The sequence below is a fragment of the Clytia hemisphaerica genome, unplaced genomic scaffold (assembly GCF_902728285.1).
Source record: "Clytia hemisphaerica strain Z4C2 unplaced genomic scaffold, Clytia hemisphaerica genome assembly, whole genome shotgun sequence".
NCBI lineage: Eukaryota > Metazoa > Cnidaria > Hydrozoa > Leptothecata > Clytiidae > Clytia > Clytia hemisphaerica.
The window spans coordinates 2,713,791-2,729,624 of NW_027104297.1; the positions used below are offsets into that span (position 1 = coordinate 2,713,791).

The following is a 15,834-nucleotide window of genomic DNA, read 5'->3' on the forward strand; positions in this document are numbered from 1 at the left end:
TAAATTCTTTTTAAATTTCGAATTTGCTGACACTCTTTGGTCTTTCACAGTGTATGATATGTTTAATTTTGAGACTCTTTTTAGCCGGGTGCATTATATATGGCAGTGAAATCTTGGGGAATTTTTGATAGTGAACAGTCATAAAAATTGCCGAGCATCGCGAAAGAACACTGGGTATTTTCCAAGCTGGAACTATATTATTTCGAACTTGTAGTTTCTTTGAGCTTCTAAATTCTAGGAACGAGCTCGTGTAACTTGACCCAAATTATTGATTGTTTGTTTATTAGCATTAAGCATTGTAATCAAAAGCATTTTTTTCTTCTTTCCGAATAAATATAACAGGCACAAAGATGTGTCATAATTGACTTTAAGAATTTACCGAACACACAAATAGGAAGATATCAAAAGTCCCCAAATTTTGATGTTTATTTTTTAAGGGTATTGGGTTGGATAAGGTGTTTGTATTGTTTAATTAATGCAACTATGATGTAATTTCTTTTCCTACTTTGTAGGATACATTACCAAAAATTCCGGATTCTTACACCCCCTTTTTGTTAACATGTGTTGCAACCTATTTTCTACGCGTTTAGTTCATTACATCATAAAATAGTCAATTTTTGCGCTGTTAGCCCTTCTGTGTGTCAGCCAATCAAAATTGTGTTTAACTTCACCCACACGTAAAGTACAGTCCGCTTTTGTTGGCAGTAGTTTTTTATTTCTACTATTTAGTCAACTGGGAAATTCTCTCCTTGCTATATGATAACTCTCTTATAACCTTTCAGCTCGCTACGAGATAGAAACAACTTTCATCAAAAGATTCTGTTAAGTTTTGACATCGACTTTTTTAATACTTATGATAATACACCCCCTTCTCACAAACCCGGTAGGATGTTTTTAGTCGGCGGGGATAGGGGAGCTTAAAATTAGCAGATCTTACCCAAATGGAGAAAAACCTATACAAAGGTTTTCGTGCTCGCCCAACTTACAAATGTTTCCCTTTGTAACGGGCGCCAAAATACCTAGCTATTTTGCAAATTTGCAAGTTTACCCTAATTCTGGTCGACCCACATTAAGCCTCATAATTTCACGTTAGTTTTAGAAATGAAACAAACGTGCTTGTGCAACTTAAAGGGGCCAAGCTTTGCTGAAAAATCATTCTTAACTCAGAATTAGTTTAACTCAGATTGCATTATTTATCAAAGAATCGTCTGAAATATATGGACTCAATTTTTTAAAGGGAACTAAAGGACATGTTTATAAAATTCTACTTGACACTTAAAACAGTGCGTTCTCAGGCTTCAAGCAGATATTGTTGTGATGTTAGAGTATAGTGATCTTTTATCATAACAAACATAAACACTCGTCATCCTTGTCGACACACTTTCTCCGTTTTATACTTACCTTTCTCAAGTTTTTTAATGGGAGGTTTAATGAGAAGTTTTTTAAGCAATAGGCGAGAACAATGTAATGTCTTGGGAGAGATGAGTGCGGACAAGTGAGGGGTCTGAGTTCTATACACCTCTACCATGCGCTAAAGACATGTGTTGAAGGAAATGATCTGCCTGCTTGTTCAGCTAATCAATTTCAAAAATGTTAACCTTTTTGCTTGAAAGTAAAACTGTAAACGGTAGGGTAACTGGGTTGGAATAAGACGTTTTTAGAGGCGTTTTGCGTGTGATCGATTTACTTCTCCCAATTACCGCCCATAAATGGCGGTAGAGTAAGAAGAGAAATGGTCTCTCACTAGGCAAGGCAAAGGCAATCTTGGGGTTTTCAGACATCGTTAACTTATTGCTCGCGACACACTTGCGTTGCAGCGTATCAACTACGATGCTGAGCAGGACGGGTCAGATATTCAGCAGATATTTAGTGATAGCCATTTGGATATTCGATGTATTCTGATCTGATAAAATTACAACCTTTTCATCGTTTTGATATAAAAAAACTATTGCAATAGAGGAATCATTACATAAGGTTGTATTACATATTTTCTTTTTTTGTGTCATCATTTCACCACTTTTTAAAAGTAAAATATTTTTCCTTTTTCCTGGAATTGACTGCGTTCCCGATGACTTCAGGAGTAAAAATAGAAAGAAATATGAATATATATGACGGGCTATTTAAGACATCTGAAGAGGTAAGCAACTGAGACAAGTATTGCTTTCTTTCAGCTGTTAAAGGTTTACCATTACTATAAAGAAAGAGAGAGATGTAATTGAAGAAGCCGTTGAAAGAGGAAGCTAACCTGGTGTAGTTAAAAATATGAAATAACTAACAGTGTGATGAGAGATCATTCGATTCAACGAGAAGAAGTGAAAAATGATGTCGAATCTGCATATTCCAAACACCAAGGAAGAGTCGGCTGGGTTCGGGTTATGAGGATTTCGACAAAGGAGCCGTTATGCTAGCGAAAGCTGGTCCTAGACCTTATTCTTGAGGTATAAAAACCGATCTTGTAAACTTGAGAACAAGCTGCATATTGTTTGACCAAAATACCCACACATTGTCACCTCTTGGATCAATCGCTTAATATATTACACGCATTCGTACGTATCGTGACTTCCCAAGCGATTTAAAGTACCTGAAAATCAGACCGGTCTTGGTCCGGTATTACGAGTGGTCTAGTAGCGGTCAAATTTTTGTTTTAGATCGGCCTCCAGACCTTCAAGAAATGTGACCTATAACGGTCCTGGCCGCTTCTAGGCGCTCGTGGCCGCTCGTTAGACTGGTCCAGGCCGTTTGTTAGACCGGTCCAGGCCGCTAGTTAGTGATTCTTAGTAACAATTGAATCAAAAAATTGTTGTAAAAGGATGTCAACCGGGTGATGGAGGCCGGTCTGGGTCCGGACGCTTCGCAGCGGCAGCTACATTAACTAAATTCGTAGCGGCCTTTTGGTAATTTTTACCGGTAATTTACCGGCCCTTAAGAGACTGTCTAAAGACCGGTCCCTTCTTCAGGTACTTTAAATCACTTTGGGAGTCCCTGGTGCGCCAATTCAAGCTTTAATACTTTTTAACTGATTCTTTTTATCGTTTAGAGAAACGAGAAACTTTGTTTACCGTGCAGTTTTTCTATATGGCAATCAATGTTAATATTGTTCTTCATGCCAAGACGTTACATAACGAAAGCACACAAGCCCCCCACAAGTAGGCTGATACTCTCATCAAAAGCCTCGTTATTTTTTCATTGCATTTTCTATACGTGGTAATTAAAATTGGTACTCTTTTCAAAGTCTGTCTCATCTGCAATAATACGAGATGAATGTGAGACGATCGATCTAACAGCGCTGTCTCCTTTTGGTGACTACGAGACGAAACAAAACACACCCCCTTCTCACAGACCTGGCAGGATTTTTTCAACCAGGTGGGGAGGGGGTAAAAATAACAGACTGAAACTCGATGGGGATTGATATTCCCGTATTTTTTTTATTTTTTTTTTCAAGTCAGAAAACTAAGTGGGGATGGGAGAAAAGCATAATATTTTGCAGTGAGGATTGGTTTATTTGATTATTTTCACTGGTAACAGAAATTGGAGTGTTATTTTCGACCGGGGATGATATTTTGGCCAATCTTTCCAATGGTTCATTGAGTAGGTGTTGTCAAAACCGTCGTAAAAAGTCTTGAAAAGGATTACGATTTTTGCTTGAGAGAGTGTCGGGCGGCTGAGCTTAAAAAAATGGACTCGAGCTCATTTTAAATGTTTTGCACTTTCAAAATTTGCGAAAAAAGACATCCTGAGCGGAACTAAAGCCCTTGAGCTGCTGGAGTTGAAAAGTGGGTTGTTTGGCGGTACATCTTCACATTTTTTTTATCTTAGTACCCGGTGCCCTAAACTCAAGCAGAGTTATGACTTCAACAACCTCCATGCATTGTTATGTTGAACCTCAATTGTCAATTTGTTATATCATCCGCGAACTTTTTTCACGAAACATGATAATTCATTTTTGCGGAATACGTGGGCATTAATTGTGTTTATGACTGCTTTAAAACGGCCATTATATATGTTAATTATATTCATTAACCCTTCCACAGTTATCCGAGGTCATAGCTTCAAAGGTTAACGGTTTCCGCAATCACGACTAAGTGATTTCCCTTTTTTCTTCGATTTGCGAGGATAAATTTTCTGAATCAGCAGTTTGGATATTACATAAAAATTATTCTCAAGTATTTCTATGATAATGATTATAAATGCAGTCGCTTCTTTCTCTAATTCGAAACTGTAATTTGAATGTTTTAGAATTGGTTCCCTTCCAGCTAGACACTCATAGCTCCTTAAGTTCTTTGTCCCCTTCGATACTGATTTGAATGTTTTAGTATTGGTTCCCTTCCAGCTAGACACTCATAGCTCCTTAAGTTCTTTCTACCCTTCGATACCGATTACCAATTTTAATATCCCTAGTTTTATCTCCGAGAGGGCAAGGGTTGGCAGATGTTGGATATGTGTGGACCGACCCTTATCAGAGAGACCAAATTTGTTTAGATTCTTATCGTCCGATCATGCTGAGCACCCATTCTCGACTAAGTACCCTTACATCTGTAATAGTTTTTTTAAAGATAATTTTCTTCGGATCAATCCGTATAGAATTGTAGGGTCTCTTTAACCCGAACCTCTATAAATCAAATGTGTCCGTAACCCGAACGAGTTTAGTAGCAGTTAACAATGCCTTTTAAACCTTATTCCATCTCGAAATTTCCTTAACTCGAATAATCTGTGTTGTCCGTGCCTTTTATAATTAACGAGACTCAACAACCTGTAGCTCCATTCATTTTAATTTGCGGTCTACTAAAGTCTCTAATTGGAAGTCTACAGTCTGAGGTTAAGGAGACTCCGTTGACGTCAGATACGTAAACCTCATTACATCATATTGCACTTTATGGAAGTTTTAGCAGTGAAATAAAAAGACCACCAATTTTTTCTTTGTTAGGTTTCGAATGTCTGCTGGGTAAAAAAAAGTTCAACATAAATAAATGAAATGCTTCTTGATATTATCCCATAAATACAGTGTGGTGTATCATCTTGTTGTTGAATTTAACATGGTATATGAAGCGCTGATATCAAAGGAGGGGCATTTGGAGTATAATATACAATCATACAATTGCCAAAAACTTCAATATTGATCAAAAACAAGTTCCAAAGAGGTTCTGGATGCTTTCCAAACCCATCCAAAGCCTGTCAAAGACACTCACTGCAGTCTAACCACAAGGGCAAACTACAAGGGCTTGATTAACTGGCTTAGTAAGTTTGCGACCGCAGTCGGAGGCGACCCGAAGGCTCCTCTTTCGATAGCTATCTACCCGAAGGTAGGGGAGGGCGCCACTCTTTCTCCCTGGATTTCTCCACTTACCCTTGATCCTTCTCTTAGTTGCCGAGCATCAAGCAGAGAGGCATCAAGTACCATTTTGGGAATCTTTGGTATGACCCGGCTGGGGGTTGAACCCACAACCTTGCGAACCGTAGCTGGATGCTCTACCACTGTACTACGCTTAACTGGCTTACACCTGTATCAAAACGCTGACTTTTTGCTTGTGGTTCCAAAAGCAATTCAAAAGCAATGTGGGCAACGACTTCAAAAGTGTTTTTCTTAACTTCCCTTACCTTTCAGACACATTGAAGAGTCATTTTGCTCTATTTCTCATCATTTTTCACTGAAATTTCATTTGTCTACAACCTTTTGTCCAGCATTGTAGCTGAGAGTGACACAAGCCTTTACAACAACGAAGTTTAAGTCCTTTGTGACGATTTTAATCGAAAGATAGAACAGGGAATAAATGTAATAATTTTAAGAATGTTCCCTTCTCGACCTCATTTATCATCATCATCGTTTTTGATTTCAAAATGATATCTGCTGCAGTAGCATGATGGCAGCCCCTCCCCCCCAGTGGACGATTTTTTTGAGGGGCGTCGAAATACAAAAGGCGCAAAAAGACGTCTCTGATTATTAATTTCGGCCCCCTTTACTCTTTTGCACCTTAGATATGTCAGTTTTCGGCCAAAAAGAGAGAAAATTTCCCACAATTTTTCCCAGGCAGTTTGCCCGAATTTAAGTCGACCCATCATCATCATCATCATCATTGCTCGACCGCAGTCGAGACAATGGATTCCACTCGCTGGCGCCAGGAGTCGCGGTTGCGCATAGCAGTGCCCAGGTCGCTAAGATCAAGGCCTGTATCCCTGCTCACCACATCCGGAAAGGTAAGTTTTCTCGATCTCTGAGCCACACGTTTAGGTTTCCAAAGCAATAGGGAGGAAATAACCTCAGATGAGGCACGGAAACAATGACCAGCAAATTGAACGCGCTTGGCTTTAAGGAGGAGAGAGATTGGTTTCAAGGAACCGTATATGGTACGTTTTGTTGGATGGTCACGCCAAGAGAGATTTTTAACCCTTCTCAGAAGTCTGGTATAGGTACCGTCTAGTTGCTTTTCAAACTTTTTGGTAAGGGACCAGGTTTCTGAACCATACATAAGAATTGGCTCAATAGTTGACTTGAAAATTTTAACTTTGAGACTAGGGTCGATGAAGGAAGATGACCAAATACTATGCAGCTTATTGCATGCACTCCAAGCTAAACCTTTGCGAATTTTAAAGTCTTTTTCAGAAGAAGAGATGTAAGAACCAAGATATTTGTAGTGTTCTACCTTTCGTAGGTTTGTACAAGATATTGTTTTAATATTGTCTGATGATTCGTTAACATTAAGAGTCAAATATTCGGTTTTGGACTCATTGAGGTATAGGCCTGTACAGTTTGCAGCAGATTCAAGAGCAATTAGAAGATTTTGTGCATCCTCTAGGGTAGAGCTGATAAGTGCTATGTCGTCAGCAAAGTCTGTATCTGTTAAATGAACGGCAGGATTACGTGGACCAAGCCTACGTTGAAGAAGAAAACCGCAGCTAGATATTTTATCAACAGAAACGCGCATAAGGTAATCGACAACTAGAATAAAGAGAAATGGTGCAAGGGTATCACCCTGGAGAATACCAGCTAAAATAGAAAAAGTTGAAGTCTCACCATCAGGTGTTTGTACTGAAGATTTTGTATTAGTGTACAGAAGTTTTATGGCATCAATGATCTTTTGAGGGATGCCGTAAAGAGAGAGAATATCAAACATTAAGTCGCGATCAACCGAATCAAAGGCTTTCTTGAAATCAACAAAAATCAAAATTGCTTCAAGATTGAAGTTTCTAGCTTCCTCTAAGATTCGTCGAAGAGCAAGAACTTGGCTTAAAGTAGAACGACCACTTCGAAAACCGTTTTGATTTTTACGAAGAATGGGTTCAACATGAAGCCGTATTCTATTAAGAAGAAGCTTATTATAGATTTTTGCTGCGATTGGGAGAAGAGAGATACCACGATAGTTTGTGGCAAGACTAAGGTCTCCCTTTTTTGGTACTGGAACGATGGTCGATTTTAACCAGTGTGTGTACAAACTTTGTCTTCAAACGCGAGGTTGCAAAGCTTTAAAAGGATATCATGAAAATTTCTGTCCTTCCAGATAATAGGTGGTATGTTATCTGGACCGAGGGCCTTGCATGATTTTGTTGTGGAAAGGACCTTTGTCAACTCTTCCATGGAAAAAGAAAAGTAGATATATCTAGAGGGGGAGAAATTTGCTCTCGTGGAAGAAAGTTATTTGTTGCTAACACCGGTTTTTTACCTAAAAGATTTTTAAAATGCTGTAACCAATTATCTAAGCGTTTTTTATCCGAGCCACCTTTCAGCTGGATGGACGGTTTTGAGTTCTTGCCACTTAGTTTTTGTACTACTTTCCAAGCATCGCGATGGGAATTTTTGGAAAATTGCTCAGACATGTCCTTCAGCTGAGTATCAATAAAAGAAACTTGAGCCTCTAGGTAGGCCTCGTCAAGTTTAATCTTGGCAGAGGTAAGTTGCTCCTTGCGTCTCCGCGTTGGTGCTGCATTATACAAAGAGGAAGCTTTTGTTAGATTTTCTCTTGCTTTCTTGACTAAGGGACATTCTTTTGGGTCTGATTTAGCTCTTTTTTGTTTTCTTGGAAGTTGCTCTAGGGCAACTTTTTCTGTGGAATCTTTAAGACAAGAATACGCTAGCTCAACATTATCTTTGGTCAATTCTTCGTTGAAAAGAGTAGAGAAACGGTTAAAGACCTCAATTCCAAACATGCTACAGACTTCAGGATTTGTAGAGGCTCTTTTCCAATCTATTTGTTTTAAAGGATTAGGTTTCGAAGGTTTGGAAGAGCGAAGACTAAGTTTGACCTTAGAAGATACGATGCGATGATCAGTACTCACAGTAGCAAAGGAAGAATATGCTCTTGAGTCCTGTATGCTATTACGCCATTTTTTCCGGAAAATGATATAGTCGATCTGTGCTTTATCGCCGTTTGGATATTTGAAGGTCCAGAGATGATTAGCACATTTCATGAAGGAGTTATTTGAGGAAAAAAGGTCAAATTCTTGTAGAAGATCTAAAAGGTGTTCACCGTTACGATTTGTAGCCTTGTCAAATGAAAAAGGAACATCAGGGTAGGCAAGTTTGGCATTAAAATCACCGGCTATGGAGAGAAAATTATGCCTTGGAATATGGCTAAGCAAGTTTTTAAGTGACGAATAAAACTCCTCGACATCTTCCTCGGGAGCACTGTTGTGGGGGCTATAGGCACACACTACTGTTAAAACTGGGTTGCTGGAAAATTCAGCAATCACGATTCTAGGTGTAATTTTCGACCCACCACGCTATTCATCTGCTGGTGGCTAATATCAAGGAGTGCGGGCAGTGGGGCTTATAGGCTAGATAAATAGGACTAACTGAGATTTATTGGAAGAATATTTGTTAGGATTACAGTGAAAAATGGTAGCAGGGAAATGTAAAACTTGTGCATTATCATCACAATATTTAATTAGCTTTTTGTTAATTACTTTAATGTAAATTTGTTGTTTCTTAATATTTTGCTTAATTATCGATAATGCGTCGCATAAGATCATTAAGGAGGGCGTAACGTCTTTTCATTATATATTGTTTCTTGGCTTCGGATGTAATTAAAGGTACATTGTGTCATTGTATATATGCCGTGTGTTGCAATGTATGTAGAAAATGAAAGTTTCGGAGGCCTGGGCACTAGTTTTGTGTTGGTTTAACGGATATAAAAGAGCAAGTAATGATGGGTTGGAAATCAAACACAGAGATCATTTCTTTTTTTGAATGGTCGACAACAAGATGATGACACGGTTTTCGTTCAACAACTTGTTGATTTTCATTGCAGCCTTTGGCGCTGTTTCTGCATGGACCAGGTACTTAAATCTTTGATACATTTAGTCATCGTTTTGAAACTTTATTATTTTAGGAGGGGAGAGATGATAAAAGTTCGCTATTTGAATCTTTACTGATTAGTTGCAGAGTTATCTTTCGCTGCTTAAAGAACTTAAACAAAGAAGATACTGTATTTATAGGCTATAGTCTCTCTGGAGCCGTTCACTTTTAGCAATTCTCTCTTAAAAGCTTATACCAAATGTCTTATTGGAACATCCGAGGTCATGTACAAATCTAGTGAACTGCAAAGAGGTATCCAATAGTAATTCGTGTCTTTCGATTGTTTATAGAAACTATAGGAATGGTGGCCACTCGAATCAGAACGCTCCTGACAACGTGTGGAAATGGGAATGTAGTCACGAGGCTATTCGAAATTTAACCGTCATACCAAGATGTAAAAAAGTTCACCGAAGTGAGGCTAGTTCAAAAGCAACAGAATTGAGTACCTGTAAATTAACTTGTGGTGAAGCATCAATGCTCTTCCCAAAGCCCTCAGGTATGGTTTAATTATTTGGTACAAATTCTTTCGAAGAGTCTCTCCTTTACTTGATAAGTAAACTTTGCCTCTATAAATCGTGAGGTAAAAATTAATAAGATTTGTTTGCAATGTTTCCGACAGTATTGCTAGAAGGGTGTTTAAGCTATTGAATGATTTTGAAAGCCTCAACTAATACTTTCTTACTTTTCAGGAAAAACAAAATTGAGCAAAAAAGTTGTCCCCTTCGCACCATACCGTGTCAAATTGTCGACACTGAAATTATCGAAAAACGGAAAATTCACACGTCGTGTCAACCAATTAATCCGATTCGCATTCGGTTCCTTCAAACGCACCCTCCATCAGGGCGTTTACCGCCAACAAGCATACAGAGGGTGGAACTTACAAGGCCGTACAATAGAATCCTCTAAAAGAAGTATGGAAATCTCGATCATTTTGGAAACAAATGCTGAGAAACTGACTTTATACACAGACGAAAGTTACAGTCTTAAAGTGAACACCAACAACCGTCTCATATCAGTCACAATCAAAGCTAACAATTTCTTTGGAGCACGACACGCTTTAGAAACATTGTCACAGCTGACAGCTTATCATCAAGGCCATAACTCATTGCAAATCATTGATTATGCTGATATTTATGACAAGCCAGCTTACCCATACCGTGGTGTTTTATTGGACACAAGCCGTAATTTCTACTCCGTGCCAAGTATAAGGTAAATGTGATTTTCTTTCCCACAAATTTGAGAGTGAGAGAAATCTATAAACTAATTCTATCCCGTAATTGTACACATCGATCATATACCGTGAAAAGCACAGCTCAAAATCATATATTTACGCTGTGCCGACGAATCGAGATTCTATTCATCGCGCAATCAGCGAAGACAAAAGTAACCATGACGACCATCCAAGATCTTGGATGAGCGTCATAGTCGATATTTTTATTCCCGTCGTTGAAAACACAACTTACAAAAAGTCATCAATGCTTTGTAAAAAGAGTCAGTGATAGAGAATCATAACATAAGTCTGTCTATTATTTCGATTCAATTAAAGTGACATTTCCATAATTAAAAGTTTAGTAATTACTGTTATACATTTGGAGATCATGTAAAAGATTTCTTTCGAAATAAACTCATTTCAACTACACTTGGAGGTTTCTGGGGAATTCGTAAATAGTAAACTGCATACTGATACAGTCTGCTAGACATTAATATGGTAATATTTGCTCTTCATCTTAGATTTTTTCTACAGTGATTAGATTGACACATGCGCGATAAAATTTATATTATTTGTCTTCAGAGGTTACTATTTTCTTTGAAAACTTAACCTCTGATACTCAGGGTATCGATCATAAACAACTCTACAGGATAACTTAGTAATCATGGACTTTTAGACAGCCTTTTTTTTGAACCGAGAACCCCTGGATAGCAGCGTTAATATCTTCAACCATTCAGCTTTAGCACCGTTTCAAAATTGTTTTGTTTTTGACTTACTTTAGGAGATTGATCAAAACAATGTCATACAACAAGCTCAATACATTTCATTGGCACATCACCGATACACACAGTTTCCCAATCTTCATCAAAGCCGTACCACAATTAACACAATACGGAGCTTACTCAAACACCAGAGTTTACACTCCACGACAAGTCAAGCAAATCGCCGAATACGGACGTCAACATGGCGTTCGGGTCCTTCCGGAGTTTGACCAGCCTGCACATACAGGCGAAGGTTGGCAATTCGGTGAAAAAGAAGGACTAGGTAAATTGGCAGTGTGTGTTAACAAAGAACCATGGCAGAAGTTCTGTTTGGAACCACCATGCGGACAGTTGAATCCAATCAATCAGAATCTCTATCATATTTTATCCAAGATTTACAAGGAGTATTTTGATCTCTTCGATCCGGATTTGTTTCATGCTGGTAAGTTCTGATATAATATTATTAAATCCTACGTCTCTTTAGGTATGGTTATCGTTTTGAGTTCAAATCACTGGCATTGCTAAATATATCTAATGGTTCCTAAACCTATTTCCCAGACTTATCAAATAAGTAGAAAAGGAAGCGAAGTTTGCTGGTGAGGATACTTTCTGTTAAAGCATATTTTGTTTAAGGTTTCATCAACCAATAAAGATTTTTTAGCCTAAACTAGACTGTAAAAATAATGTTAAATCTTTTGTATTTTGCACGCATTTTCTAATTCACTAGATACATGGTCGAGGGCATGTAGGAGAGAACAAAAGAGCGAGGATAAACGGATCAGGAAATATAAAAGATTTTTCGATTTTCTCCTATTTTGCTGTGGGAAACGAATAAATTCTTTTTTCAAAAGAAAACATAAACGTGTAACCATTTCTTTTCATCAACAAATTATATAGATAGTTTTATGCTATTTAGCATTTTATTAGACGTTTCGTTAATCCTGCTAGCTTTAGTTGCCAGTGGAAAAACACCCAGAGGGATAGATACAAATTAATTAGTTTTGGATGTTTTGTTAAGATTTCTTTTGTTCTTCAGGTGGTGATGAAATCAACTTCAATTGCTGGAACACAACGAAGGAGATCACTGATTGGCTACACACAAATTACGGTGGCCGAAATGAAGAAGAAATGATGAGAATGTGGAACCTTTTCTTAGAGGTATAATAAAGAATCGCGATTATAATTGCTTATCGAATCGGGGAAGATTTTCCTCTTTGAAAATTAGGTCAACGCCTCAAAGGTTGAGTTGTTTTCTACTGACCTATTCCTAACAGGGGCACAGAAAATCCGGAGGACTACTATATTCCGTATTTCTACATATAACTAAGAAACTCTTTCGTTTGCTTTTTTGGGACTACGATATCTGGATAGACAATCTAGAAACTGAACAAGACAAGCAAAGAGCGGGGAGCGGGCTTAGGCTTCTCTTCTAACAAAAGTTCATTTACGACTATCTGTAAAGGGTTCTAGGGTAATTTCCCCCCGTGACTGCCCCCCGGATAATTACCCCCCGGATAATTGCCCCGGGACAGTTGCCCCCGTACAATCGCCCCCTGGACAATTGCAACCCAGACAATTGCCCCCCGGACAATTGCCCCCCAGATGTCAAAAGTAAAAAAAATGTCAAAATGTATGGTGATCGAGTAACTCGATTTTAGCCTTAATGTTCTTATAAAAAACCTCATCTTTGAAATATCCTGAATTTTTTTGAAGTTTCATGAATGAATGAATGAATGAATAAATAAATCGCACCTGGGTTTTCTCGGAGCCAAGAATATTAAAGCGAGAACATGAAAGAGCGCCCAACCATCGTCCCACCTGAGCGTTCCACCATCGTCCCACTTGAGCGTTCCACCTGAGCGTCCCAGCATCGTCCCACTTAAGCGTCCCACCTGAGCCACCGTCCCACGTCCCACTTTTCCAGTAAGCCGGCCTCATATCTTCTTTTGTTGATTTTTTCTATTTATTTGTTTTTGGTCACACATGATTGTTTTACGGTGGGTATATTATGCAGACTATTTTCTCTGTAATCGTCAAAAAGTCTCTCTTGGAAAAATCATACAGCATAGCATTCTTGAATGCACTTTTCAAGTCTAACAAGAAAAATAGTCAAAAAGACTAACGATCACCCGATCAAGAATTGACTCAACGGTGATTGTCTGAATTTCTTTTTTTTTTTTTTTTGGGGGGGGGGCAATTGTCCATGGGGGAATTGTCCGACAGGTAATTGTCCTGGGGGCAATTGTCAGGGGGCCAATTGTCCCGGGGGCAATTGTCTGGGGGGTAATTGTCCTGGGGGGAATTGTCTGGGGGGCAATTGTCTAGGGGCAATTTTCCGGGGAAATTGTCCGGGGGGGAATTATCCGGGGGGCAATTTTCACGGGGGGGGGGGAATTGTCACGGGAGCAATTGTCCTGTCACGCTGTAAAGACATACAGGAAATAAGCAGGAGCGGGGAACGGGGTTTATGATTGGTTTTGGAATGCGTAGGCTTATTCTAACAACGTAAATGTTTCTTATGGAGGTTATAGATTGCGTAATATCACACTCGCTGATGTTTTAAATCCAGAGCTATAATTCTATTCTTTGTTGCTTTTTCAGAAATCATCTAAAAAGATTTACGAAGCAAATGATGGCAAAGAAATCCCTCTCATCTTATGGACCAGTAAAATGACAAGCATCAAATATTTAAATCGATTCTTAAACCCAAAGCAACACATCATCCAGATATGGACATCCACAAAAAAATAAAGGTAAATTTAATGGAGAGACGTTAGAGGTCGAGAAGTCAAGACAAGGACTAAATGTAAAATTTCCATGTCGTCGAATCCCAAGCAATTTTCTTAAAGTATTTCTTTGCAACCATTGAGCATGACTTTCCAATCCCGTTTTTTCTGGGAAAATTACTAAAATAGTTTGGAAATAACAAAATAGATGAATCATAAACGGTGTCTCTTTCTCCAGGTATTGTTGATATTGTGAACAATGGTTTCAAAACTATCTTTACCAATTGGAACACATTGTATTTGGATTGTGGAGTCGGAAGCTGGGTAGGCGAGGTATGAAATAAATTTTATATTGTCTCAGTTATTCAGTCTTTATTGCCAGACCTCCCGGGGGAACCCAGCAGACACACAACGCTGTTTAAACGTCTATCTAACGTTCACTGCGTCCATATAACGTTCTATTAACGTTTAAACAACGTTTTGTGCCAGCTGGGAAGGTGGTTAAACACTGAAAGTAGCTGCAACCTTTGATATTCAGTGTGGAATATGATATATGGTGGTCAAGGAAAGAGCAATTTGACGTTGTCATTGGAAAATGACTGACATAAATTCATGATTTCGGTAAATTTAGTCAAAACTAACAGATTAATGAGCACATAAAGTTTGCGTCATTTCATGATTTCCTTGTCACTATCATTTATATATACAAAACTATCAATGACATCCTGTACGCATAAACAGCGATTCATTTGTGGTTTTCTCTTCTTAAAGTTTGTGAAAAATTAGCTTTCCGTTTTAAAAGATAATGAAGTAATTTGTTACACACTCTGTGGCTAATATTATCAGGTGTCCCAAAATCAATTGAAACATTTTCCAGAAAACTGAGAGACTGCACGTGTTGGATTTCTCACAATTATTATCTTGTTACCAGGGTAACAATTGGTGCTCACCGTACAAAGACTGGAAACAACTTTATGATAACGATCCAATCAAAATCTTGAAAGATCTCAATGTTAACGTCACCGCACAAATCCGAAAGAATATTTTGGGACAAGAAGCACCACTTTGGTCGGAACAGGTATTGTCCAAATCACTTATTTTCAGATGTCATTGAAGTTAGGAAAGATAATTGTGTTAGGAACTTCTAAAATCTCTAGGTTGAAAATAAACATCAACCTTCACGATTAAGCATCAATCTGAGGAGATGCTTCCCTTTAGATCACGGTAATCATAAGTAAAACGTTTCAAGATTCAATAAATACAATTTATTACATATAAGAACAAACTTTATAAGGCTTCGATCACTGAAATATCAATAACAAATTATGAACATTTTAAGGCTTATGCAACACCAGATATCTTAGGAAAATGAACATAAATACTCACAAAATGGGTGAAAATAAGAATATCTGGATGCTTAAAAAAATAAAAGAACATTTTCTTTTCAATCAGGCTGACGAGAGTGTTTCCGAAGCAAAAATCTGGCCCCGTGCTGCCGCTTTAGCCGAACGTCTATGGACCAATCCCGAACACAATTGGCGTAAAGCAGAATACAGGCTAGTGTACCATCGTCAGCGTCTTGTTAATCGTGGAATACGGGCTGATGCTTTGCAACCACTGTGGTGTAAACAGAACTCTGGACATTGTTACTATGACCCAACTGTTGTTTGAGGATTTGCCGAATGAAGGATAACGGCTGGCGACCCTTCCCCGGTCGAAATTTAATCATTTTTTTTATGTTTTACAATTTTTAGTAAATATTTTTGTATTTTTTAAACTAATTTTGTGTTATTTTCAATACATCATTCAAAAGAAATACTATGCTTCAAGTTCTTGTCTTTCTGAGATCAA

At 38.2% G+C, this 15,834-nt stretch overlaps 1 protein-coding gene across 1 annotated transcript; it reads left to right on the plus strand.

The window, feature by feature from the left end:
• The first annotated feature begins 8,781 nt into the window (after positions 1-8,781).
• Positions 8,782-15,799, plus strand: LOC136817266 (chitooligosaccharidolytic beta-N-acetylglucosaminidase-like). Its single transcript, XM_067073599.1, has 9 exons — positions 8,782-9,267; positions 9,577-9,782; positions 9,976-10,495; positions 11,278-11,699; positions 12,294-12,415; positions 13,859-14,003; positions 14,222-14,316; positions 14,915-15,061; positions 15,436-15,799. The coding sequence occupies exons 1-9, from the start codon at positions 9,179-9,181 to the stop codon at positions 15,652-15,654; spliced, it is 1,965 nt and encodes a 654-aa protein (XP_066929700.1). The 5' UTR covers positions 8,782-9,178; the 3' UTR covers positions 15,655-15,799.
• Positions 15,800-15,834: the final 35 nt, after the last annotated feature.

What these genes read in the sequence shown, in the direction of transcription:
- LOC136817266 (XM_067073599.1), top strand. Translation starts at nt 9,179, where the DNA reads ATGGTCGACAACAAGATGATGACACGGTTTTCGTTCAACAACTTGTTG. An exon ending in TGTGGAACCTTTTCTTAGAG is followed by an intron (nt 12,416 to 13,858) that starts GTATAATAAAGA and finishes TTGCTTTTTCAG; the next exon opens with AAATCATCTAAAAAGATTTA. An exon ending in GATATGGACATCCACAAAAA is followed by an intron (nt 14,004 to 14,221) that starts AATAAAGGTAAA and finishes CTCTTTCTCCAG; the next exon opens with GTATTGTTGATATTGTGAAC.